At 34.0% G+C, this 25325-nt stretch overlaps 3 protein-coding genes across 5 annotated transcripts; 2 read left to right on the forward strand and 1 right to left on the reverse strand.

Annotated features, from left to right (window-relative positions):
- Window positions 1-787: 787 nt before the first annotated feature.
- LOC114413004 (homeobox-leucine zipper protein ATHB-14-like) lies at window positions 788-7474 on the forward strand. The gene is made up of 18 exons (XM_028377148.1): window positions 788-1464; window positions 2618-2777; window positions 2923-3044; window positions 3134-3224; window positions 3310-3405; window positions 3489-3602; window positions 3712-3795; window positions 3907-4062; window positions 4155-4229; window positions 4309-4415; window positions 4519-4708; window positions 4867-5055; window positions 5148-5228; window positions 5343-5477; window positions 5870-6195; window positions 6482-6593; window positions 6716-6865; window positions 7087-7474. Exons 1-18 carry the CDS (start codon window positions 1238-1240, stop codon window positions 7231-7233), a joined length of 2562 nt encoding a protein of 853 aa, XP_028232949.1. The 5' UTR covers window positions 788-1237; the 3' UTR covers window positions 7234-7474.
- A 7612-nt stretch (window positions 7475-15086) lies between these two features.
- LOC114413005 (kxDL motif-containing protein 1-like) lies at window positions 15087-18621 on the forward strand. 2 transcript variants are annotated; one of them, XM_028377149.1, is made up of 3 exons: window positions 15087-15253; window positions 15331-15483; window positions 18364-18621. In XM_028377149.1, exons 1-3 carry the CDS (start codon window positions 15135-15137, stop codon window positions 18464-18466), a joined length of 375 nt encoding a protein of 124 aa, XP_028232950.1. In that variant the 5' UTR covers window positions 15087-15134; the 3' UTR covers window positions 18467-18621. The 2 variants fall into 2 exon arrangements, with proteins under 2 accessions (XP_028232950.1, XP_028232951.1); XM_028377150.1 differs by lacking the exon at window positions 18364-18621 and adding an exon at window positions 16565-17014 and having other exon boundaries at window positions 15088-15253.
- Window positions 18622-21047: 2426 nt separating this feature from the next.
- Window positions 21048-25272, reverse strand: LOC114413007 (YTH domain-containing protein ECT4-like). Of its 2 annotated transcripts, XM_028377152.1 has the most exons (10): window positions 24993-25272; window positions 24529-24605; window positions 24207-24366; window positions 24025-24098; window positions 23613-23922; window positions 23326-23525; window positions 22548-23141; window positions 22252-22464; window positions 22027-22170; window positions 21048-21937 (listed from the first exon to the last, which is right to left on the reverse strand). In XM_028377152.1, exons 1-10 carry the CDS (start codon window positions 25018-25020, stop codon window positions 21698-21700), a joined length of 2040 nt encoding a protein of 679 aa, XP_028232953.1. In that variant the 5' UTR covers window positions 25021-25272; the 3' UTR covers window positions 21048-21697. The 2 variants fall into 2 exon arrangements, with proteins under 2 accessions (XP_028232953.1, XP_028232952.1); XM_028377151.1 differs by having other exon boundaries at window positions 23326-23922.
- Window positions 25273-25325: the final 53 nt, after the last annotated feature.

Below are 25325 nucleotides of genomic sequence, written 5' to 3' on the forward strand. Positions count from 1 at the left end.
ATGGATTATATGTCCGAAGTTATATCCAAACCTGAAAACTTACCGTTTCTATAATAAACATACATGTAACTTTGGATGTATTAAAACTTAATTCTAGGATAAAAAATAACAGATTTAAATTTTGTAACAACGAACAATAGATAATTTTTTTTTTAGAGACAGATTTCAAATATTTCATATTTATGAAGACAAAAATATATTTTAACTTTTTTAATCAAAATTACAAATACACATATAACTTGTTACTATCAAATATTTAAATAATATTTAAAGGATTTATATAGATTTACAAAGTAAAATTAAAACATGTGTAATTTTCTAAGAAGAAAAATGTACAAGTTTTACAAATAAAAATAAAAACATATACAATTTCCTTAAATTTCATGGGAAATATGTATAATTTACTCCAATATTAATGATTTTATTTACACAAATATATTTATTAAACACCCATTAATTAATTTAATAAAAAAGTAAGAGAATATTTACAATGAGATCTTTAGTTTAAAAGCTCCAGCTGATAAAATGCAAAGGATCCATCGTATACTATTTTTCAAAAGAAATTTCGATAAGTAAAAAAGACAGATGATGTTATTAAAAAAAAGACAAATGATAGTTTTTTTTTTTATCAAAATAAATGAAACCAAACCATATAAATTTTTCACCGACGTAAATTACTAAATTACAATTAAATCGTGTAATCATTAGTAAAAAAAAGTCTGTTTTTGATTCTGCTGTGCTTTTGTTGGCAGGGCCTAAAAATAAGCTCCATGTCCTTTCATTTGCTATTCTCTCTCTTTTTGATAAAAAAAAGAAATTGTTGCTTTTCATTTTGGCATCACAGAGTATCAGAGAGAAAGAGAGAGAGAGCGGTTTTGCAGAAAAAATCCAAGTAAATTTAAGGAGCCACCACTGTTCCAATCAGCCCCTTTCATTTTGCAGTGCCCGTTTATTTTTTCGTGTTTGCATTCACCGTTCCACAGAAGGAAAAAAGAGTGCTTTGTTCCATCTCTTTCTGTGGTGTGTCTCAAGATAAAAAGCTCACTCACTCACAGCAGCAACAACCCTTTTACCTTAACTCTTGAAACTTTGTTCAAAGTTTGGATTTTGAGGGAGCATGATCTGATGAAGGAGTGTGGAGGCTCTCTTGGGGGAGAGGGCAAGGAAGAAGAGGACTACACAAAACAAGTGTTGTCTTTTTGAACCCCAAAAAAAACGTTTTTTTTGTTTTGTTGTTATGGCACTTTGTATGCAGAGTCAGCAGAGAGATTCAGCATCAAACAAGCTGCTCATGGATTGTGGCAAGTATGTGAGGTACACACCTGAACAGGTGGAGGCTTTGGAGAGGGTGTATGTTGAATGTCCAAAGCCTAGTTCTTCCAGAAGGCAACAAATCATTAGGGAGTGTCCACTCCTTGCTAACATTGAAACAAAGCAGATCAAAGTGTGGTTCCAGAATCGCAGGTAGGGAAGAAGAGAACCAAAACATGCATATCATTGTTTGGTTTCAACATTGCCACATCATAAAAAAACTGTTTTTGTCATGTTTTGTGTGTGTGTGTGTGTGTGTTCTATGGTTGAGGATGCTCAAAGGGTGTTTCTGAGCTTCTTTCTCTTTGTAAAGTTGAGTTTTTTGGTGTAGTATATTTGTTATTCAGGGTTTTTTTTTTTCCTTTTCAAAAGTAGAATGTCATAAAGTGGTTTTTCATTATTTGCATTTTTTTTTAAATGTGCTATCTGGGTTCAATTTTAGAGAAAAAAGAGAAAGTCATCCCTCTTGAAAGGAAGATCTACTGGGAAAGTTACTTCATTTTTGTCATTTTCCTTGTGGTTATCTAACTAGTTAAGATCGATCGTTTTTATTTATTTATTTCCTCTGAAAAGGAGTTTCTCTTCTGGAGTTGATTAAATGGGAGATAATGACAGCTGGCTGTTCATTTTTGCTGATGAGTTTTTTTCATCTGCTTTCCTCCGACCTTCATCATTTTTGTTTTAGATCATTTTCTGATGTTTCTGTGTAAGATGCTTTAACAGAAATGCTCATATGATCATTTGCCTTTTGTTTTGGGATTGGTCATAGATAAGATGAAGGATAATGACAGCTGATTTTAATGACTTTTCCCACTAGATTAATCAGTTTTCAACTTTAGCTTTTTTTTTCTTTCATTTTTCCTCTTTAAAGATTTTTTTTTTCATGTCTCTAATATTTTCTCCTTTTGAATTACGGAAGAGAGGAGATTATGTTTTGTTCTACACTCTAAACTTTGCTCGAACTAATTTTTTCACCTTGTCCATGCATTAATATTTTTTTTTATTAAATCAACATGCATATATCATGTTTCTAACCTTTTATCTGCAATTCTGCATTGACTGATTAAAACAAGTTTTAGTCTTGGTCTGATGGTAGGTATTTTAATTTAGTATGTAATTCTTGTTAAGGATATTAACATGTATAATAGTCTTGGTCTGATAGTGTAAGGGACTTGTCCAAAAGTAAAGTGGGAAACTTCAAAGAGTGAAATGAATAATGAATGACTATCATACAATGTTATGGTAAATTGTATGGGAAAGATGACCTACTCTACCTGCCTTATACTCTGCCAATTTTCTTCTGTAGATGTCGTGAAAAGCAGCGGAAGGAAGCCTCTCGTCTGCAGACAGTGAATAGAAAGCTGTCTTCAATGAACAAGTTGTTAATGGAAGAGAACGACCGACTGCAGAAGCAGGTCTCACAGTTGGTTTATGATAATGGATTCATGAAACAACAAATACATACTGTGAGTAACTTAACCTTTGAGCAATTGCTCTTCTCAATTATCATTCTGAATGTTCATTGGTGTACCATTCTATCTATATACAAGAATATGTGTAGTGTACTATTTTATTGTTATTGAAGAATCTCATTTACTGGTTTCTTAACAGGCATCTGCTACTACTACTACTACTACTGACAATAGCTGTGAGTCTGTGGTAGTGAGTGGTCAACACCAACCGCAAAACCCCAAAACTCAGCATCCCCAGTGGGATGCCAACAACCCAGCTGGGTAAGTAACTTCATTATGCAAACAAATTTGTTTAATTAATATATACTCATTCACCATCATTACGGGTCTCTAATTCTTTATTCTGCCAGTCTTCTTGCTATTGCTCAGGAGACCCTAGTGGAGTTCCTTTCCAAAGCTACTGGAACTGCTGTCAACTGGGTCCAGATGATTGGGATGAAGGTATGACCTACTTCTTCATGGTCATTGCTTGCATAAATATATTGGTATAATTATATTTTGCCTCATTTTTTCTGTCTTAATGTAGCCTGGTCCGGATTCTATTGGAATTGTTGCTGTTTCCCGCAACTGTAGTGGCGTAGCGGCAAGAGCCTGTGGCCTTGTGAGCCTAGAGCCCACAAAGGTATTATGCTGTAATGAAGCTTATTCATTGCTGAACAATGAAACCTTGTTTTATTGAACTAATTGCTTTCCACATCATCTCAGGTTGCCGAGATTCTCAAAGATCGTCCATCATGGTATCGTGACTGTCGATGCCTCAATGTATTGAGTGTAGTCTCCGCAGGGAATGGGGGCACAATAGAGCTTATGTACATGCAGGTCTACTGATTATTTTATGCAAAAAGAAAAAAGTTGAACTGTAGTTTAAATTATTTTTTAATTATTCCTCTGTTTTTTTCTTGATATTTAAATTTGATTTTTTTTCCAGACATATGCACCAACAACATTGGCAGCTGCAAGAGACTTCTGGACTCTGAGATACACTACTAGTTTGGAAGATGGAAGTCTTGTGGTACTGAGTGGAATCTTGATTGTTGTCTTTTTCTTGATTTAGGATGTGGCTTCTTTCTTAGGAAGAGTTTGTCTCGACAGAATGGCTATTTTTTTTTTTTTTGCCTTGCAGATTTGTGAGAGGTCCTTGACTTCTTCAACTGGTGGCCCCACAGGGCCAGCTGCTTCAAACTTCATACGAGCTGAAATGCTTCCCAGTGGCTATCTAATTAGATCCTGTGAGGGTGGTGGATCTATCATTCACATTGTTGATCATGTGGATTTAGATGTAAGGAAGATTATGCTATTCAAATCATTTTTTAAATTTCCATATATTTGAACTTCTTCTTCCTAAGTATATTAATTTTGTTTTTGATGTAGGTTTGGAGTGTTCCTGAAGTACTTAGACCCCTCTATGAATCACCAAAATTCTTGGCTCAGAAATTGACTACTGCTGTGAGATTTCTTCTAACACTGCATTATATGTTTCACCATGCCAAAAGTTGTGATTTAAATTTCAAATATTATTGTGCAGGCATTGCGACATGCAAGACAAATTGCACAGGAATCAAGTGGAGATGTTCATTATGGTGGGGGTCGTCAACCTGCTGTCTTGAGGACATTTAGTCAAAGGCTTTGCAAGTAAGGCCCTTTCATATTTGGTGGTTGCATAGTTGGACATTTGATTAATCACTTTGTCTTCATCAATCCCTGCTGACTAATAATTTTTTAAAATTTGATTTAGAGGGTTCAATGATGCTGTCAACGGGTTTGTGGATGATGGTTGGTCACTGATGGGTAATGATGGGGTGGAAGATGTGACCATAGCCATAAACTCGTCTCCCAACAAGTTTTTCGGTTCCCATTACAATACATCAATGCTTCCAGCATTTGGAGGTGGGGTCATGTGTGCCAAGGCATCAATGCTGCTACAGGTACTTCTCAGACCAATCTATGTGACTCTAGTATAGTAGCAGCAATCAATTCCAAGAACTCCTCCTCCTTGTTCCCCCATGTCCCAACTTGCTAGAATCTTCTGGATTTTTGGAGTGTTTATCTTCATTATACTCAATTATAAAACGGTGGTCTGCAGAATGTTCCTCCTGCTTTGCTTGTTCGTTTTCTGAGGGAGCATCGTTCAGAGTGGGCTAATTATGAAGTTGATGCATACTCTTCTGCATGTCTCAAAGCTAGTCCTTATGCAGTTCCTTGTGCAAGACCTAGTGGTTTCCCAAGCAGCCATGTCATTATACCACTTGCTCATACTATTGAGCATGAGGAGGTATTAATCTTTTTCAGTGAATGATTGATGAACTTCATTTTATAATTCCTATTTTTTTATATGCTCATTTTCCACCCACTGCAATGATGCAGTTCTTGGAGGTAGTTCGTATTGAGGGTAATGCATTTCCCCCTGATGATGTAGCTTGGGCATGTGATATGTATCTAATGCAGGTAAAGTTATTTTTGTGTTCGGGTTGTTGGTCTGCTCATCTTATTTAAGCAGTAACTAGTAACTGTTACTGTGAATGATTTTTATTTACCTTATTATGCAATTTGATGTGGCAGCTGTGCAGTGGAATTGATGAAAATGCAATTGGAGCGTGTGCACAGCTTGTGTTTGCACCTATTGATGAATCATTTGCAGATGATGCTCTCTTACTGCCTTCTGGTTTCCGTATCATACCATTGGATCCTAAAACAGTTAGTGACATTTCTCATTAGCTTGATAGTTTTGAAGGGAATTGGTCATGAAGTTATTTTGTTGGATTTTTTATTTTTTATTTTTTATGTTCAATTGCCATTTCACTACTTCATTTTATCTTTAGTTTGAGGGTCTAAAATTAGCATGAACCATCCAGGTTGTAAAAATTCATAATTGTCATATCTTGGTGCTTCTTTTATACAATTTATACCTAGGCTGTCTAATTGGCTGACTAAATAATTATCTATCTTGAAGTCTTAGTTCACATTTGTTTCAATGAAGTGATTTGGGCTTTTAGCAAAACCAACCCTTTCTTACAGATGCTATGCTACTACATATGAGCATGCATTGACTAACTAGATTTCTTTTTTCTGTATGTTTTGCATTGCAGGATGGTTTGGCTTCAACTAGGACATTGGACTTAGCATCAACACTGGAAACAGGATCTGGTAATGCCCGCTCAGCTGGTGAAAGTGACTCGAATAACTACAACCTTAGGTCGGTCCTCACAATTGCATTCCAATTTACCTTTGAGAACCATTTGCGGGACAATGTGGCTGTTATGGCTCGCCAGTATGTGCGTAATGTTGTGCGATCTGTTCAGAGGGTTGCCATGGCAATTGCTCCCTCTAGGCTCAGTACACAGTTGGGGCCAAAGTCATTTCCTGGTCCACCAGAGGCTCTTACCTTAGCAAGATGGATCTGCAGAAGCTACAGGTTTGTATTCTTCCATTGATCTTGTCTGTAAGTCTATTTTTGTTATGATTAATGTAGTTTCCTAAATCATTTGATATCCTTGTCTTGAGTTGTCTTCAAGGTTAGTTAAAGTACGTATAAATAACTTACCTTGTATTTGTTAACTTGGTTATTCACCTTGTATTTGTAATTTTTAGCTGTGTCCTGTAATTGTCTGAAAAAGGCTCAGTTTCAGATACAAATTGCACAAATTTTACCATCTTATTTCCTGTGGCTGGTATGATATGGTAAAGATTGTTTCTTTCAGGCTCCACACCTGCACAGAGCTTTTCAGCGTTGAGTCCACATCTGGTGATGCAATCTTGAAACAACTTTGGCACCATCCAGATGCAATATTGTGCTGTTCTGTAAAAACAGATGTAAATCACTTGCTGCCTCTATATAATCCTAATCTGCCTCAATTTTTAATTTTCCAGAAGTTTCTTATTTTTAGTCCAATAAACTCTATCAAGTATGGCATTTGACTGCCAAAATTATGCAGGCATCTCCGGTGTTCACCTTTGCAAACCAAGCTGGACTTGACATGCTTGAAACCACTCTTGTTGCTCTTCAAGACATAATGCTGGATAAAGTTCTTGATGAAGCTGGCAGGAAGGTTCTCTGCATTGAGTTCTCCAAGATAATGCAACAGGTGATTCACTTGTAAACAAATTCATGTCCTGGTCTTTTTAGTGTTTACTTTTTTTTATTGGCAAATGTTACTTGTTAGAATGTTGTTTTGTTAGCAGAGGGGATCGAAAGCTGACATTTTCTCCCTTCCCTTCTCCCTCAACCAACCCACCTTATATATCCTTTTAGTGTGTACTAGTCAATAATTAGTGCTCTTATCTTATTTGTCCTTTTTCATTTCAGGGATTTGCATATCTGCCAGCAGGAATATGTGTATCAAGTATGAATCGACCAGTGTCTTATGAGCAGGCCATTGCATGGAAAGTTCTCGATGATGATGATTCCAATCACTGCCTTGCCTTCGTATTCATGAACTGGTCTTTTGTCTGATGGGGGGAACCATCATTTAGATACTTTATTATATCTATTAATTTATATTTTGAGTACTTTACTAAGATATTGTCACACCAACAACGAATGTAACTAATGACTGGATTTCATGAACTCATGGTTGTGTGTGCCATTAGATTAGCTTTGCTTTATGCTTTTACCAAGGATGTACCTTTCTTACTATATAAACTCCTTGTTGAAGTATAGCCTACTTATTCCTAAAAATTATCCTTCACTGGCAGTTTAGTTTTTGTATTTATTTATTTAGAGTAGTTACTTAGTCTTTTAAATTTATAAATCTCACGTATATATCTTTTTGGTTTTTAATTGAACTCTATGGCATTGTGATTTATGTAGACCTTCGTGGAATAAGATTTTTTATTGTCTTAATATCTTTGTAGGTATTAGAGTGAGATGCAAAAGTAGGATTTTTTTCGTTTCAAAATAAGTGTCAGATTTAGATTATCTTACATGTACTAAGAAAAGTTAATAAGTAAATAAAAGTGATAATTTTACAAAATTAGTTTTAGTATTAATATTAAATTGAAACTCTATAATGATATTTATTGGGGATATTAGTAAAAAAGTAATTAATATCATGTTAAAAAGTTAAATATGACATTTACTTTGGATACTTTTTTTCTCAAAAATGTGATGCTTAATTTGATAAATTCATGAATTAAATTGCGAATGCCGGACTTGAATTTGTCAAAATATTGCCTAAAATGTAAAGTTACAGAAGGTGTATCACGGATTGGTTGCTTAACAAGCTTGATTTGTAGGTGTAATGTGTTGAATGAGGGTTTTTCTTTGCACCTTTTTTTAGAGGCGTTTTGATTTTGGCAACAGATCCAGCAGGATTCCATTGTTATTGTTCCCGGAACATGTCATGATTGTGTTTTACTTGTTTGTTGAAGGAAGCGTGTCTTGATTTCAACAATAATGAGTGAGATCTTAGAAGGAATGTTTTATGATCAATTTTCTACCTATTTATCGTTTGTATTTCTATTTATGGTCTCGGAGGAAATTCAACTTTCTGTCTGTCACAATTCTTTCTTTTCAAACAAGTAATGTGAAATTGTGAACTCTGTCGCAGCGGGTTTTGATGTTAAACTTAAGATTAAAGTAGTGCCTCTTCCTTCTAGAGAATTTAAAACTAAGATATATTTTCTTATTTAAAATATTACATTTTTTAAAGAGACTATTTTAATATAAATGAGTGTGTCAGATAATAAACTATGATCGAATTACCAATTGTAAATGTGTTAATAGGATCACTTTAGTTCTTGAATTTGTAAAATGTTATCAGATTAGCCTTTCAATTTAATTTTTTTTAAAGTTTCTAAAAATGTAAATCAAACAATCACAATCCAAAATTTAAAAAAAAGACTAAATTGATAATATAATATATATTTAGAGACTAAAATTACTTTAAGTAGTGACGGCCACATTGTGATACATTGCATGTGAAATAATAACAGGATTTGAATTTTAAAATATACAGTTAAAGAATTTAATTCAGTGTAAAAAGTTTTTTATTTTTGTCTTGAGTTCAAGTTCTTGTGTAGTCGCTTCAAATATTTGAAAAACTTTTCTATTCTTAATGGTCTTACTGGCTCAAGCAGATTTTCTTACAAAATTTTTAAGATTTATAATTTTAGGATGGAGATCCTCTCCTGCCTATAGTGTCGAGTTACTGGATTCACCTCCACCTGGACTGGATGAAGCTATTGGGATCTCCAAGACAGGAATTTTATGTGCTGTGATTAATTATTTCATTGCTAATTATTAATGTAATAATCCCTTCTTTGCTTTCCTAACAATTAAAACCCTCATGTCAGTACTTCAGTTTGTTTGCATGCAATAGTCAACAAAGCAGTAAACGGAAATGCCCTGAAGAAGAGAGAAAGACATATATCCTGAAGAAGAATTGATGAAATGAATGTAGAAACATTTCTATACAGTTTGAATCTTCACTCACTGATGGAATAATAAATCATGCCACCTTTGGCTATGACATAAAGTCCTGTTTATGGTTGTCTATTTCTTTAAGAAATAACTAGCTACTTCAAGAGTCAGTGTATGTAAAAAGTGTCTAGATTCAAAACAAACAAAAAAAAAACGAAAATCAGAATCAGTTCACTGAAAAACTAAAGCAAATTGATGATTACAATCTCTACTTACTAAGAGAGAAATTTCTTAAGTTTTCAAAATAAAGCAAGCTAAATGTTGACTAAGGAAACTCGCAAGTTACAATAATTCTCTCTATGGAAACCAAGCACTTTCGTGCAGAACTTTGCACAAGGCCTGATCCTGTTTTGGGAGTCACCACAAAGTACAGAATTTACCCTCTTAGGAAAAAATTCCCACTAATATGATCCTGTTATAATGAAGATCAGCCTTTTTTGTTCTGGCATCAAAATGACAGATTGTTTCAAAAATATCAAACCAATTGGTCTTGACATTGCTCATGTAAAAAGTTAAGTTAAATACCAAAAATGAAATAAAAAAGGATATGAAATGATAATATAGATAGATACGTATATAATAGATAATAATACTATGCTTTGAGATCCTTTATTATGAAGTAAATTAAATAATTCAAAACACAAGGTGGTACAACCCCTGGACATCATTTCAATATAGAAATGAATTTAACTAAAAGGCAACTAATGTGTACCAGCAAGCATATTACAGGTTTACAACACAAACAACATGGAATCCAGAGTTACCATCTTCTCCTTGCTTGACTATTTGTCAGATAGGAACTCTGAGGTGTAACCTCCATACTTTATCATTATATTAATTGAATCACCAATAGGGCGCAACACCTATTCATACATGACAAAGAAATTCAGTATAGATGCAATTGGCACATAAAAGATGAACCAACAAATTCATTAAATATGTAGCACACAGAGACATTTACTAGATTTTTAGCAACAATAGTAAATAATTATTTCATGTCACTTGACTAAATAGATAGCAACCAAACAAACACATGCTGAACTCTGAGTCGAACCATGCCTAAACTGGAAGGTGGCAATTAACATGAACAACATTAATATTGTAAACCAATAATTCACACAATAAAATTACCCATGATAAAGCGAAGTAAACTCGAATGAAAAATTGTTAGGCCAGCCAATTGATCTCCTATTATCAAGGAATTTTATGCTTATCTGTTTGTTATTAATTAGACTTGTCTGTTTGTTATTAATTTGAATTGTATTTGCTTTGAATTGATGATAACACAACAAGTTGTTATATACCAGGTTGTTAACCTGAATCTTATCTTTTATAATCGTTTGTGTGTATATACACCTCCAAAGCAATAGAAAGGCTGAGTCATTATCATTCAATTATGAGTAATGATAGACGTACAACAATTTCTTCAATAAATTGTACAACGCATGTCATGTCAGCCAAAAAAAATCAAATTTTAATTCTAATTAATGAAGAATAAAAAGTCATCGGAAGAAATTATATGGGAACCACAAAGGCAACTATGGTTCTAACCAGTGATTATGCACACATGAACAAAATAAGATACAAGAAATAGAAAGGTAGCAGTGTTATCTTTTAACAGAATAATATCAAATTTAAAATCTTAACTAAATTAACCCCAAATCTTTTACAAATCACATTTATGATTGATATCAAATTCAAAACTTTCAAAAATAATACTACTCCATCATCAAGTTGGTTTATCTCCTCCCACGTTATTGGAAATCATAAATGTTCTACCATTATTGTACCGTGAAACAACCACAAAAGCTCTTGCCATATTTATGCATGGTTGCTTCCCAGAACAACAATGATAGAGGTGGAGGCAAGAGAGACCACAAAACATGAAAATCTATTTTTTTTTTTTAGTATAAAAAATGTAATTAGGATTGAACCCTGCTTAATTTTTTTTAATGGAAACTTAATTATCTTTTTTGTTTGTTAATTAAAATTAAAATTTGATTTTTTGGCTGATGTAATATTTGTTTTACAATTTATTGTAAAAATTGTTGTTCGTCTATCATTGCTCTTCAATTATCTACTACAAAAATGTTTAATTAATTTAAATGGACTAAAAAAACAGTACAAAGGGACATTGATAATAAATTCTTATTTGCGTACATATCCTTACTCTTATTTATATAGTCAAGACTGTCAAGTTCAGACCACATCCATTGTACTCCGATGCCTCCAAATTTCATCATTTTACCTTATTTTAATAATTACACAGAGCATGGGTCATACCGTTTTTGTACTAAAGTTTACACACGACTAGAATAGAGACAGTTAGGTAATGCCAATGTCACACTCATCACTCATGCTTTGTCTGTTTAGGAACTTTTTTTTTTATTTAGATGGTGAAAATTGGTTCTATTTTTTTTTCTGATCATTAAATGGCTGCTAAAACTCAAGCTTCCCTCATGTTCTTAGATGGCATGTCTCAATTTTTTTTTACCTTAATGACTCTTTTCTTCTGAATAATATCAATAATAAATAAAATAACAGCATGTGAAAAAATTGTAACATTTTTTTCATGTTTTCAACTTTTAAAAACATTATATGTAAATAAATATTAAAATTAAAATATTTCATGTATTAATAAATCACGTGTATTATATTGAAATTTTATTTATTTATTAAAATATAATTTATAAAATATTTTCAATATAATTTTTTTCAAAATTTATAAGATATTCTATAAAATTATTAATATTGTTTTACCCATTTTGGTAGCATTGATGAAATAACAATAAGTATTTTAGACATTATATAAAAATAATCAATATATGGCTAACATATTTTTTTTTAAAAAAAATAAATTATGTACTTATAGTATAAAAAATTTTATGTTATCAACCAATTATAAATGATCATATGTAATATATTTTTTATTTTTATAATAAATATCTTAAAAATTATACTATCAATAATTTTTAATTGATTAAGTAAAATTATTTTGCATTGATGATTATTAAATTCTAATTTTTAATAGGATAACTCTACTGTCATTGTAGTAAAACTTTTTTATTGGTTTTCTTACTAATATTCTAAAATCTTAGACCAGTTTGTTTATTCAGGTGAATGGACAAATGTTTTCAAACAATATAAAAGGTCTTATTTATTTATTATTTTCCCCCAAAGCTCATTTTCACCCTATGGCCATAAACACTTTCTCACACCACAATGCAGCACTTGCATTAACTGCCAGAAATAGTGAATTAACTTTTTAATACAGGAAGATCTTGTACTGGAAGTGGGGCCCACTGGATCTTCAGCCGCATTTAAAGCCAGCACCATTATCCATCCCATTGTATGTATACGTATGAATGACTATGTGTATGTCCTAAACATACCATGGATCATTCCATATTATCATGCATGATGAATTGATCACATATCACTACTTTTTTGTGTGTGTGTTTTTCTTTTATTTTTCCGAAATTTGGATTGTCCCCGGTTAAGTAACAGGACCCTTATTTTTTTTTTATGAGATAACAATGATACACGAATTTAAATCATTTTAATTACAAATACAAATGATAGACAATTACATTTAAATTATTTTTATTTAAAATATTATTTTCACTTTATTATTTTTTATTAATGCTAAGGCTAAAGTTAAGAAACAAATTTACCATCACATAAATTTCAAAACAGATAAATAAATAAATAAATAAATAAACTTTTCAACTCCACAAACTCAAATATGAATAAATAAATCAACTGACATAAGATTATTTCAAATTTAATTAGATGTCTCGAGTTTAAGTTCTAATACATAACACTTAAGGAAAAATTTTATGATGTATAATAATTTTATCTAATTTAAATAAGATTTAATTATATAAAAAAAAAAAAGCTCTACAAGCTCGGTCTCTATTCCATTTTAACAACTTCGATCCCTTTATTTCTTCCTCTCTCTAATGGTGCCTCTTTCCAAATCATTGTCCCAAAAGTAAACACGTAGATCTTATTAGCATCAATGTATGGGGAAAAAAAGAGATTCAAAATAAGCACAATTTTGCATGCAGTGTTTAATATGGTTTCTTAGCATGTAAAAGTTGGAAAGATATTGTAGATCTCGAAATCCAAGGAAAGTGCGTATCTTAATTCCTAGCTCTTGTAATGTCACGTTAGGGAGTGAGATTCCAGATGCCAAAAAGAAACGCACATCGGTGTCTTGCAGCCTTGCAGGTTTTAAAAGACTAATCAGAACAACAAATTAAAGCACTGGAGAAGAAGAAATCAAATACTAGTGGGGTAGGAGGATACTTGTGTTCTGTTCTGTCATCATCTGTGAACTTTTCACTGTTTTAAACATTTTCGTGAACTCAACTGGGTATTAATTTCTACCTCTTTTGCTTCAAATATGTAATTATGTACATAATAATCTTTTGGTTGTCTCTTAATTGTTTATTGTAAGATGGAAACAACCGGCTCGTTCGTGTGTGTGTGTGTCTGAATAGGACTTTTTGGATTGTTTTGTTTGTTTCGGTTCTAGAGTTAATAATTATTGTTGTTCTATTGTTTTTGGGATTTTGTGTTGGGTCACACCTACTCACCGTATGAACTTTGGGTTAATAACTTTTCTTTTGTCATAACGACAATGACCTTAAGATTTAAGAATGCTTGAAAACATAACTTATTACAGTAGATCATTTTGCAATTAGGGTTTCTTTGGTTTAATTTGTGATTTAACGACTGTTTGAAGATCTTCTAACTGAAATCAAACCTACACTTAATCTCTTAAAGTAGGATTAGTAATTTTATTATGTACTACCTCTAGACTTAAAATCCATGTATACTCTTTAAATTTAGTATTTATTTCATTTAAAAAAAAAAACTCTTTGCATTTCACCAAAAAATTTCAGGCTTCAACATTTCGTTGACTCTCAAAAGGTTTGGTTCTAACTGTGACAGGAACACCATCATCGACTTTGGGGGCACCTTTCTGTTCATTCAATCCGTTAAGTATTTGGTTGCCCAAGAATTTGAGAACCTGTTGGCCTATTTAAATGACTTTAATATCCCTAAAGTAATTTATTAAAACAAAAACAAATTATTTTTTTCCAAAATTTTTGGTGTAGATAACCTACTCCAACTGAAAAAAGTGAGTATTAGCAATTCTCAAATTTAAAATGTCCATATACTTATTCGAAACCAAAGATACAGTTTTTAAGTATTTTTAATAGACTTTTGTTATTTATACCCCTATATCCCCTTTCTACCCCTTAATTATCCATTATACTCTTTTTTCTTAAAAAATACATCCTTTTTATTTCTTAGAAATATATTTATAGAATTACATATACCTATTTTGAAAATATATCTTCGGAACTATAATTCATAATTTTTAAGATATATTTCTGAAATAAGTATATATTTTTTAATAAAATATCACTTAAGAATTAAGATGGTTGACAAGAAATAAAAAAATGACAAATGCTTATAAATTCATATTTTTTAATCTTATTTTCATCCTATCGTTAGTACTCTTTAAATTATATCTAAAATCTATTTTTTTATCTTATCTTCATTATTCTTTAAACCGTAATTTTAAATTATCTTTATCATATATTCATTATATAATATCGCATTTTCATCATTATTATATAATATTTTACATTTTCTTTCATGTGGTAATTACGTTCATCACTAACTTTATGTGTGACTTAATCATTGATGTATATTTGAATTAAAAAAAATGAATAAATGCACTTAAAGAAAAGAAACCATTTGACAAAAGTTAACGTGATCCAGATCCATAACAAATTGGACCCATAGGCCCAGTTTGGTGCTAATGAAACGATGCGTTTTGCGATGGTAACGAAAGAGAAAGACAATGAAGGAGGTAGAGCAAGTGCAGTTTTGTTTTATTTGTTGAGAAGAGAATAATGTCGTCAGAGAAGGAAACTGAGAGTCGGAAGTTGGGTTCGGAAGAGATTTCACGCGAGTTCAAAACCCTAGTCAGCTCCAATGATCTCCACTCCCTTAACCACATGCAACACACCATGTGCGTCTCACAATCTCCAATTCAATTGGTTTCTAACTTTGTGTGTTCGTTAATTGATTTATTGAAATGTTTTTCAGATTGGGAAGGTTGCAGGACAGCAATGCGGTGTTGTCGCATTTCAATGACTTCTCCCAGCACTGCTTCGCTGAGATTTCCGGCGACATCGCTAGAAACACGCGTGTTTTGAAGTCTGTCAAGTCTGACCTTGATTACATCTTTCAGAAACTCAGGTATTCCTTTTCTTTTCATAGCCTTGGTTACTCTCCAATGTTAGTAGGTTTGTGAAATATGGGTTCCAACTTTTCTATCATTCTTGTAAGGCTATATATATATATATATATATATATATATATATATGACCGTATTAGTTCATCAATATAGGTCAAGTTTTTACTCTTTACTATTTTGAGTTACTAGCTAGTGATATTAGAGCCCCAATCAAAATGGCCTGATTCTTTATAGAGACTTGGAGAGAATATGGCAACGAATAGTGGATTTTTGCCATCAGTGATTCCAAAGTTTGGTGGACTTATTACTTGAGTATGCTCATGGAGAATTTTCTGCAATCTAATTGAGGAAGGAGTTCAACATTGAGGGTGCAAGAGTGAAAGATATGAAGGCAAAAAATTATCTCTTCCAAAGCAACGAGATCAATTCTAGAGACCATTTTGAACAATGATATATATCTAAAAGCATCTAGGACGCCTAGAAGAAAAAGAATCAAGGGACAGTGCAAGTATAGTGTTGGGAATGTCAATTGCAAATTTTCAAACGTTAATTCAGGTGAGTGGTTTTCAGATATAATAAATTGATGAGGGAAAAATGGTGACTATTTTGTGTGTGTGATGATAATTTCTAAGGGGGCTGACTGTTGGAATTGTAAGAAATAATTAATCGGTGTTTATCCAAAAACTCTTCAAAAGTCATTCACCGCCATTATAAGAGAAAGTCCCTGTGAAGAGAAGAGACACCACCTTAAGTTGAAGGGGGTTCATATGAAGGATCAAAAATCTTAAATAGAAGAGATGTGAAACAAAGATGTGAAAAGATCTCTTGTGAGTGAGAATGTTATAATCCCTTGTAACTCTTGAGTGGGAGTCTCAGGTTTGTAGGGTGATAAATTATTTGGGGAGGGTTTTTCCAAATTTGTCCAGAAAACTTCTAATCTTATTTGAGATGGTCCATATTTGTTGAGATGTTTTTGTGGATGTAGGCCGGTGGTGTCAAACTATTAAAATTATGTCTCTTTCACTATTTCTATCAGTAGTGTGATTTTGTGTGTGATCCTATAGTCAATCTTTGTTGCTGCAGTTTCTTGCACCTGTCAAATCATTTACATAAGAGGAATTTTGAATAATTTTAATCCTGATCAAAGTGATGGCACAACAAGTTTCTGTGACAGTTATTCAGCAATTGAGCTTTCAAAAAGTCCTGTTTTTCATGGCCATAGCTAGCACATAGATGTCAGATTTTACTTTTTTCGTGATCTCACAGGGGATGGAGTTGTAAAGTTAGTCCACTGTCATACTCAAGAACAATTTGCGAATATAGTGACCAAGCCATTAAAGCTTGATTTGCATGTAAAGCTTTGAGGTCTTTCAGGATTATGTGTTGGTCCAAATGTAAACTGAATGATTTGATATTCAGTTTAAGGGAGGATGTTGAATTGTTAACATTTGCATTAGTTTGACTTTGAACTAGTCTTTAGATATTTTAGTGATTTCCTTATCTTTTAGAAATTAAATATTGACTTCCATTTTAATCTTCACGTTAGTAGGTTTTACTGGGCTGCAACTTTATGTTATTCTTGTATGTCTATATATATGGTTTTATTAGTTTATCAACATGGCTCAAATTTTCACTCTTTCACTATTTTGAGCCACCTACATGTAAAAATGTCCTAATTTGAAGATGATAGTTGAGAAGGGAGTAAGAAGCAAGTGAATGATTTTGTTTTATATTTTGAAGATCTTATTCTTATATGCTATGTTCAAAGGGTGTTATTGTGAAGGAGCGTGTCAGATATAAAATCATTTGTGTTCTGCTCCACCTAACAACTTAAGCCTTTGGTTTTCTTGTGTATGAAAATTAATAGACAGATATTCATGTAACTCCTTCTTCATTGGTTATGCTCCTAGGGAATTAGCATTCATTCTTCTTATCAACATATCACAGGGTGTTTTAATGGAGATGGGCCTGCTGAAACTGGCTTTTTCAAGTCATAATCGATTCTGCCTATATTTATCTTCAGTTGTCTGAAAAGAACTGTCACTGTATACCTATGTTAGTTCCTGCTATTTCCTGTGGTTGATCTACATGAAAACCACGAATTTCTCCTCTAATTGGTTCTATCCCCATACTCCCTGTGTGGGCTTTCTCTCCAGTCTCGAGCAAATCAAGTTTATCATATATATGTCTCACAATTAAGATTAGTTCTTAAATTTCAATGATGTCCCACATAAATACATTACAATAATACATAATTTAGTTGAATTGTTATACTTAGAGTTGGAGGCTTTGGTTGTGATTGCATAAGCATAAAGGTTTCCGCACTTTGTTATTGTCTCCTCATGTTTTTGTTCATATGGTGAATGCAATTTTGGGATTCGACACTTCCGTGTCTCTGTATATGGTTCTTAAGATTCCGTTTATGGACCTGATCTGGCTTGACAATTAGCTAGCTGGTGTGTTGGTTCTAAAGACCAATCAGCAGCTAGGATTTTAAACAAAAATGGGTCTTGTGTTAATTCCTTAGATGCTCCATTTCTCTGTATGTTACAACTTACAAGTATCGAATATCCTAGCTAGATTGCTAGTATCTACATTTTGACGTTACAAATTACTAAGTTTTTGGTCTTCACCCGAAAAAAAATTGCGAAATTGAGGAGTGCCACATGTGATAAACATGATAGATGATAAAGTGAGGCAACAGTAAAATAAGGATTGAAAGAGCATAAGGTAACTGTATATAATGTAATGGAACAACCACCTATCTGTGCATGCTACCCCCCAAGCCACACACACATTTCTATTTTTGTGGGTTCTTATTTTCTTATGTTATTTACTTTACGAAGTCTTGCATTAAAAGCTTGGTTAACCCTCTCTTGCAGAAGTATGAAATCAAAAATTATGGCAACTTATCCCGATGCGTTTCCTGAAGACTCAACGAGCGAAGTGATTGATAGGAGACCGGATCTTGAAATGCCCAAGTAACTAATGTTATTAGAACACAGATTAGAAAGAGTTATATGAGAGTTTGTTTCTTCTTGGTTTTTCTTCTATTCTTAATAAACTTGTCCTATTTGTCACTATCGTTTTACCAGAGCTTCTTGCCCTTAATCAAATTCTCTAAACTTTTTGTCTATACACTTTTATATTGCAGACAGTAAATGCATTACGTCCAAATGATAAAATATTAATTTCAGATAGAACTTTGGTTTTGTTATGGATGACTATGGAAATACGGGCGGCGGTGGTGCAACTCGTGTGCTTCACTTGAGCAAAAACGACTGAACAAAGAAAGAGAAACCCTCGGCCAACATTATCATTTTTAGTCTCTGAAATTATAAAAGAATCTAAATTTTGGAAATTAATAAATTATCAAATGAAATTTTAAAAATCAAAATTACTGTCTCATGGATGAATATGATCTACAAATTTTAATTTCATTAGTTTTGTAGTCCCGAGACAAGAAATACTAGTGATACTTTTCCTAACATTTTTTCGAATACTCTCTCTATGATTAGTTAAAATTTAATAAAAATCATCATTTTTTAATGATTTTCTTTCCTAATTTATATTAAATGAAAAGAAAAACTTACTAAAATTGGTAATTTTTAATAAATTTTAATCAATCATAATTTCAACTAAAAATATCGTTAGTATTCATCTTCTTGAGATTATTACTATCTTTGGTCCTATAAATAAGAAACAAAATAAATCATTAAAGATCAAGAAAAATAATGGTCACATTTAATGCCACCATAAATTTAAATTGTATTACAAAAATACCTTTAAGATTAAATATGATATTCACATTTAATGTCAATACTCATAATTCAATGAATAAATACCTAATAAATAGAATTAATAATAAAATTAAAATATAAAAAAATTTAACCCTATAAGTTTGAAAACTAATCATTATTTCTTATAACCAGTAACACAATTCATTTCCTAAAATAGTAGTTTTATATTCACAATTTAGATATTAAAATAGTAATTAGTTTGTGGGGGTCAAGTGAGGGGTGGTTTGATGATACGTTTGAGTGGAGAATTGAGGAGGGTAGAAATTTAAGATTTCGGAAGGACACGTGGTGTGAGGATGGGTGTCTAAAAAACATGTTTCCTAGAATCTTTGTTAATTCCGAACAAGGAGAAGCTACCATAAAAAATATGAGGAGGTTGGAGTATGGTAGGTGAAGGTGGGATCTTATATGGCAGAGGGAGTGCTTTGAGTGGAGAAGGCCTTGGTGGAAGAAATGTATAGATTGGTGGATGGTATCACCATTTCGGGACATGGAGATGATGCTTGAATTTGGGCGGAAGATATTTCAAATTCATTCACTGTGAGATCCAGCTATGAAGCTTCACATAGATTAAGAGTTGGGAGCCAAGAGAAGGACATCTTTATTAGCCTATGGAATATGGAAGATCAAAGTGCCACCATACGTATCCTTTTTTTTTGGCGGGTCTTCCTAGATAGGTTTCCTTCTAAGGATAATCTAATCAAGAGAAACATTGATCTTGAGGATGATAATGGTTCCTGCCCCCTCTGTCACGAATTGGCCAAGACACTTACATCTTATTCTCTTCATCTCTTGTCTTGTTGCATACAATATCGGTACAATGTGCTAGGGGTACTCAGCGAAAAAGCCTTGATTTGATTGGTAACAAGGCAATTGGTGGGCAACAGGTTGGAGTGTCATCGTTAGGAACTTATGGCAACAAAGTAATGTTATGGTGTTTGAAGGAAAACCTTTCGATAAGGTATGGCACAAAATCATGTTTTCTATGTGGACTTGGTTAAAGTCATACCACAGATTTTGGTGCTTCATTCCAGCAATGACAGTGCAATCCCTCGGCGTGCTTGTTGTGAGTGGTGATGGACTTTCTCTGTGATGTGTGGCTGATTGATACATAAGGCTCGTATCTTCCCGTATGCAGGTTCTATGTAAGCTAAGATTCGACCTCTTTTGATTAGGTCGGCGGCACTTGAGACATCATCTTTGTTTCTTTACAGCTATTGTTTCATAGGCCTCAATTTTTGAGGATCCCGATATGTGTATAGATTTGATTACTGTACTCAAATATTTGCAATCTTTGAACACTTCTGGTGCAAGTTAATGATGTCATTTGCTTACAAAGAAATATATTAACATAGTAATTTACTCAAATTTATTAAATTAAATATATTAAATACCCCGAGACTAACGAGAAGTCATCAACACAAGAATGAAAATGTCTTTATAGGGTAGCTTCCTACCTCTGATGCAACTAGTCAACTGTTACTTTACAGTTTTACCGCATGTATTCTGAGCTATGCAACATTTTTTTCGAGAATGGTGGAAACATGCCATGAATTAATTTAACGCTTCAGGATACCAAAATTAATAAAGAACTTGCTAGATTAAAGAAAAAGACGGACAGGTAGTGTAGTACCATAATACCAAACAGTAACAAATGTGATTGATTTAATTGAAGTGTGGTGTTAATAAAACTAAAAAAGTAAATCTGAGATACTAGCTAAAATTGACGGTGAAAAAAATCTAGTTAAGAGCAGGAAGGACTACTAGAACTAAAAAATATTGGGACCTTCATAGCCAGAAAACACCTATTACATAACAGATTGTCCACAAAATATTAAATCTTTTTCAAGTATGCCCAAGTCAATCATCAGATAGAAAATAAACAGACTAAATTAAAACGAAAACTCAAAAACTTAAAAGCCAACTATATTTCAGTATTTCCCACCTTGCTTCTACCCCTGTTGAAAGTAACAAAGTAAGCTGCTCTGCAACAAAGTAGATCTGAATTTACAAGACAGGAAACGACCAAACAAGTAAAATAAAAAAAAAAGAGAAAAAAAAAAGGCTTAGAGAAGGATAAACCCGAACAAAAACCAAAAGATATAAGCATCTTAGGCAGAAAACCCTAAAAAACCCCAAAACCCTAGGAGTAAACCCTGTTAGGAGCTAACCACTGTAAACAAAACCCAATGAGAAGGGATTGGTGCTAGCATTCTATGAACTAACTCCGCCCAGCCAATCTCAATATACAGATCTTTATCTTCACTAGGCAACCAATCACACTATCTTCAGACTGCAAGAGAAGGCAAGACAGATCAAATCCGGGCGGTACCAAATTGCTGATAAATATACTTCTAAGAACACCAATATATGCCACTGAAGTGTATTGGACCGCCTCCTTCAAACACAGTAGAGCTTAGACACCATTAGAAACAACCCCATTGGCTACAATCTTACTCTCGGGAACAACTGGTTTAGCACCCTTTGGGGCTTCTCCAGTTTTTGTAGCAGATCCATTCTCGGGAACTTTGTGGTCATCACTATCCTTCTCAGCAAGGGTAGACTCCTTGAGCAATTCCGAGCTAACTTCAGATTTTTGAGTATTAACTTCCCCATTTATCTCAATCTTCTCATCAGCAGGTTTCCCTTCCCATACCTGCATCAGTAGAGTTAAGATAACAAAAATACCTCATCAGCACACGCAATCTATTTTCACTTAATTAGAATAATTGAAATGTGACTTGCCTGCTTTGGGAATTGTTGCTTTGCTTTCTTCTCCAAAATAGTTTTCTGGCGAGCCTCATAGAAGCCAAAATCATCCAAAATGCATGTCTTGCTGCTATATTCCTTGAAAATTTTAATTAATTTCAGCCCAGGCTCCAACATAACCTGCAAACATAAACTTGGTTGATCAGATTAAAAACAAAACATTACAAAGAACAGACAACTACATGCGCAGAACCAAATTACCTCTTGTGTATCCCTACTATTAGTGACAGGTTTGTTCTCATTGTTGTCCAAGGTAATGTGCCTCAACAAATTGTTAGGAACATCCTTAACAATGTGCCACTTAAGAGGAAAGCAACCATTCCACTTGTCTTGCTGCCAATACTCAACACTCTTGTTAAAATCAACAGGACCAATCATCTCAGCAAGCCCCACAAATTGCCCACTGGTATTAACCTGCATAGGCACATAACAAATTAGCTATAAATAACCAAAACTGCAATTAAAAGTAATGACTGCCATCATTCACAGATACTTACTGAGAAAAAGAGAAAAACAGGGGTGCTGCCAGGTTTCTGCTGTGCCTCCTGATATGCAGCATCAAGCTTCTCGTTGCCATTTTGTGTACTAGCCCACACATTATACTTAATACTCTTATGGATATCATCCTCGCTGTAAGACTTGATGACAAAAAATTTGGCATCAGTATATTCTTCTGGAAAATCAGCTTTGTTATATTGATCACATTCCAGAATGGTACTAGTCTTGTCTTTCTCTTCATCTGTGCCTAAAGTTGCAGGCAAAGTCTGCCCTTTGACTGCCAGAATAGTTGGTGCAAAACCTTTTTGGTTTTTGCCACCCTTGGCCCTAGGCCCTCTGTTCAGCTCGTTCAAACCATCTACGTTCTCATTGCCATAGCCAAAGTAGCCACCACTTCTTCCCCTAGTTTTGTATTTACTGTCAACAGCTAACCAAGCCCGTCCATTAGTGCGGGAATCATACCCATGTGTACCATAACCCATTCCAGATCTGACAGTGTTCCCATATTGACCATATAGTTTGCTTGGGTACATCCTATTTATGAAGCTATGTGTGGCTCCCATGGCAGGCATTGGTCTTGGGTGGTGCAAGCCCTGACCAAAAAAACAAATTGTGTATAAATAATCATAACAGCAGTCTAGATAGAAACATGACAGTATATCACAGTAAGATTTATCAGAACAGATGGACCAAGCAACAAATCATTAGGACTTGAAGGCCATCAGATTTAACAAATGGAACAAAGTAAAACCAGGCACTTCAAAATAGGATACTTACCATAAACTGAGAATTAGGGCGGAAAGTTGGGTTCCTTGAGGCAGTGTTGTTGCCACCTGATATCGAAGAAGTGATGGTTGTGCTACTTACAGGCCTTGGCTGCCCATCTGAAAATAGTGGGGCATCTAGCCAGGGGATAGGTGAGCGTACTCCATCAAAACCAAATCTTGGATCCTGATAACCTGAAGTTGGACCCCGACCTGGCATAGCAACCCTTTCATTCGATGCTTTGGAACTAAAAGATGAATTCTGATTGGCCTGTTTAATAGAAGCAGCAGCATTATTACCTTTTGCATTCCCACCATTCGCAACACCATTAGAATTTCCATTGGCTGCATCGACAGGGAGAGGCTTTTGATCAGCAGCTACAGAGGTGGAAACCTCACCCTGAGGTAGGACAGCAGGAGTAGGTGTGAATGGCGCACTGGTTGGTGTTAACGGTTGGAAATATGGAGGATACTGATAGTGTTGAGGCCCATACAACTGACCATCATTCCCCATGGTTGGAACTGGAGACCCTGCTGGCGAATAGGGGCCATAGGGCGCATATCCATATCCATGGTGATAAAGTAGAGACCCATTATCCCCATAAACTCCCTGCAAATGTTATAATATATTAATGTAAATAAAAACATTAGCAGCAGAATGACAAAGCCAGCACAATAATTTTGGAAAATGAGAAGGAAAAAAAATACTTACTGAAGTCATCTCAACTCCTTCCGAATTCACATATCTTGAATACTCATCCCACTCGTTACCAGTTCCATCATAACCTATAATAAACAAAACCTTGTCAGCTTGAATAAGATTTACATGTGTTTACAGAATTTTTCAACAGGCATTCCATGTCGTTTTTCAGAAGCACTTATCCATAAACTTACCACCGTAATAATAGGCAGTGGATGGGTAACCATTTGGGAGGTAACACATAGTAGGATCAATAAAATCCTGCAACACGGGGGTTACAGACCGATCATACGACTGGATCTGGCCATTCGCGGCATTTCCTGAATCAACTGATCCATACTGATTCCCAGTGGCCTACACAATTGAACAAATCCACTCAATACCACACAATTCACTAAAAGAACACAGAAACAGGTACAAATACATCTCGCTGAACATTCCAAATTTATACCACTAACACAAGTGAGTGAAATCACGAATTTTTCAATAGCAGCCATAAAAAATACAAGATTTTACCTTTTTGGTAGGCTCAGGAATCTCCAAGGGCTTGGGCTGAGTTTCTAACGATAGCTTCTGTAGCAAATCAGTTGCTTCTGTGCAAACAGGAGTAAAGGAACACAAAAACATGTCGCAAAATCGAACTTTTCAACAACCTCAAAACCTAAAACTCGCAAGACACAAATAAAAATTCAAAAAACCTAAAAGAACCAACACCCCGCAACCCCAAACGAGTCAATCTACCATAAAGTCAACACCGTCAAAAACTCAAGCAGATTAACAAGAACACAAGAACAGAAATACTCCAACGCCCGAACATAAAAAATCAGCAAGCCACACAACAAACCCTAAAAGATCACCCTCCCCCGAACCCAAAAATCAAGTTTCAGAAACAAAAATCCACCGGATCCAATAAACGATTCAATACAACAGATCAAGAAAATACAAACAAAAGAGAGAAATTGCATAGCAGAGAAGGATACGATCCGCGGGATTAGCAACGGTGGCCATGACGAACCAACCACGAGATCTGTTTTTCTTTGGAGGCGGAATAGAGAAAGGGAAGCCCTAAATCCGAATCTGAATCGGAGAGGGTTTAAGCCCCAAATCGAAGAGTTGAGAAAACCCTAAAAGGAGCGAAGAAGAGAGGGAAAGAGAAAAAAAAAAGAAGAGAGAGAGAAGAGAGAACACAACGGGTCTCGCAGCCGCCAAGGGTTTGGGTTTTTAGGGAGAGAGGGTTTTGTTCCTCCAAAAGCAGTGATTCAAATAGCACCACCACCTCTTTTTATGCACTCTCGCTCCCTTACCCGCAGGTC

The sequence above is a fragment of the Glycine soja genome, chromosome 5 (assembly GCF_004193775.1).
Source record: "Glycine soja cultivar W05 chromosome 5, ASM419377v2, whole genome shotgun sequence".
Lineage (NCBI taxonomy): Eukaryota > Viridiplantae > Streptophyta > Magnoliopsida > Fabales > Fabaceae > Glycine > Glycine soja.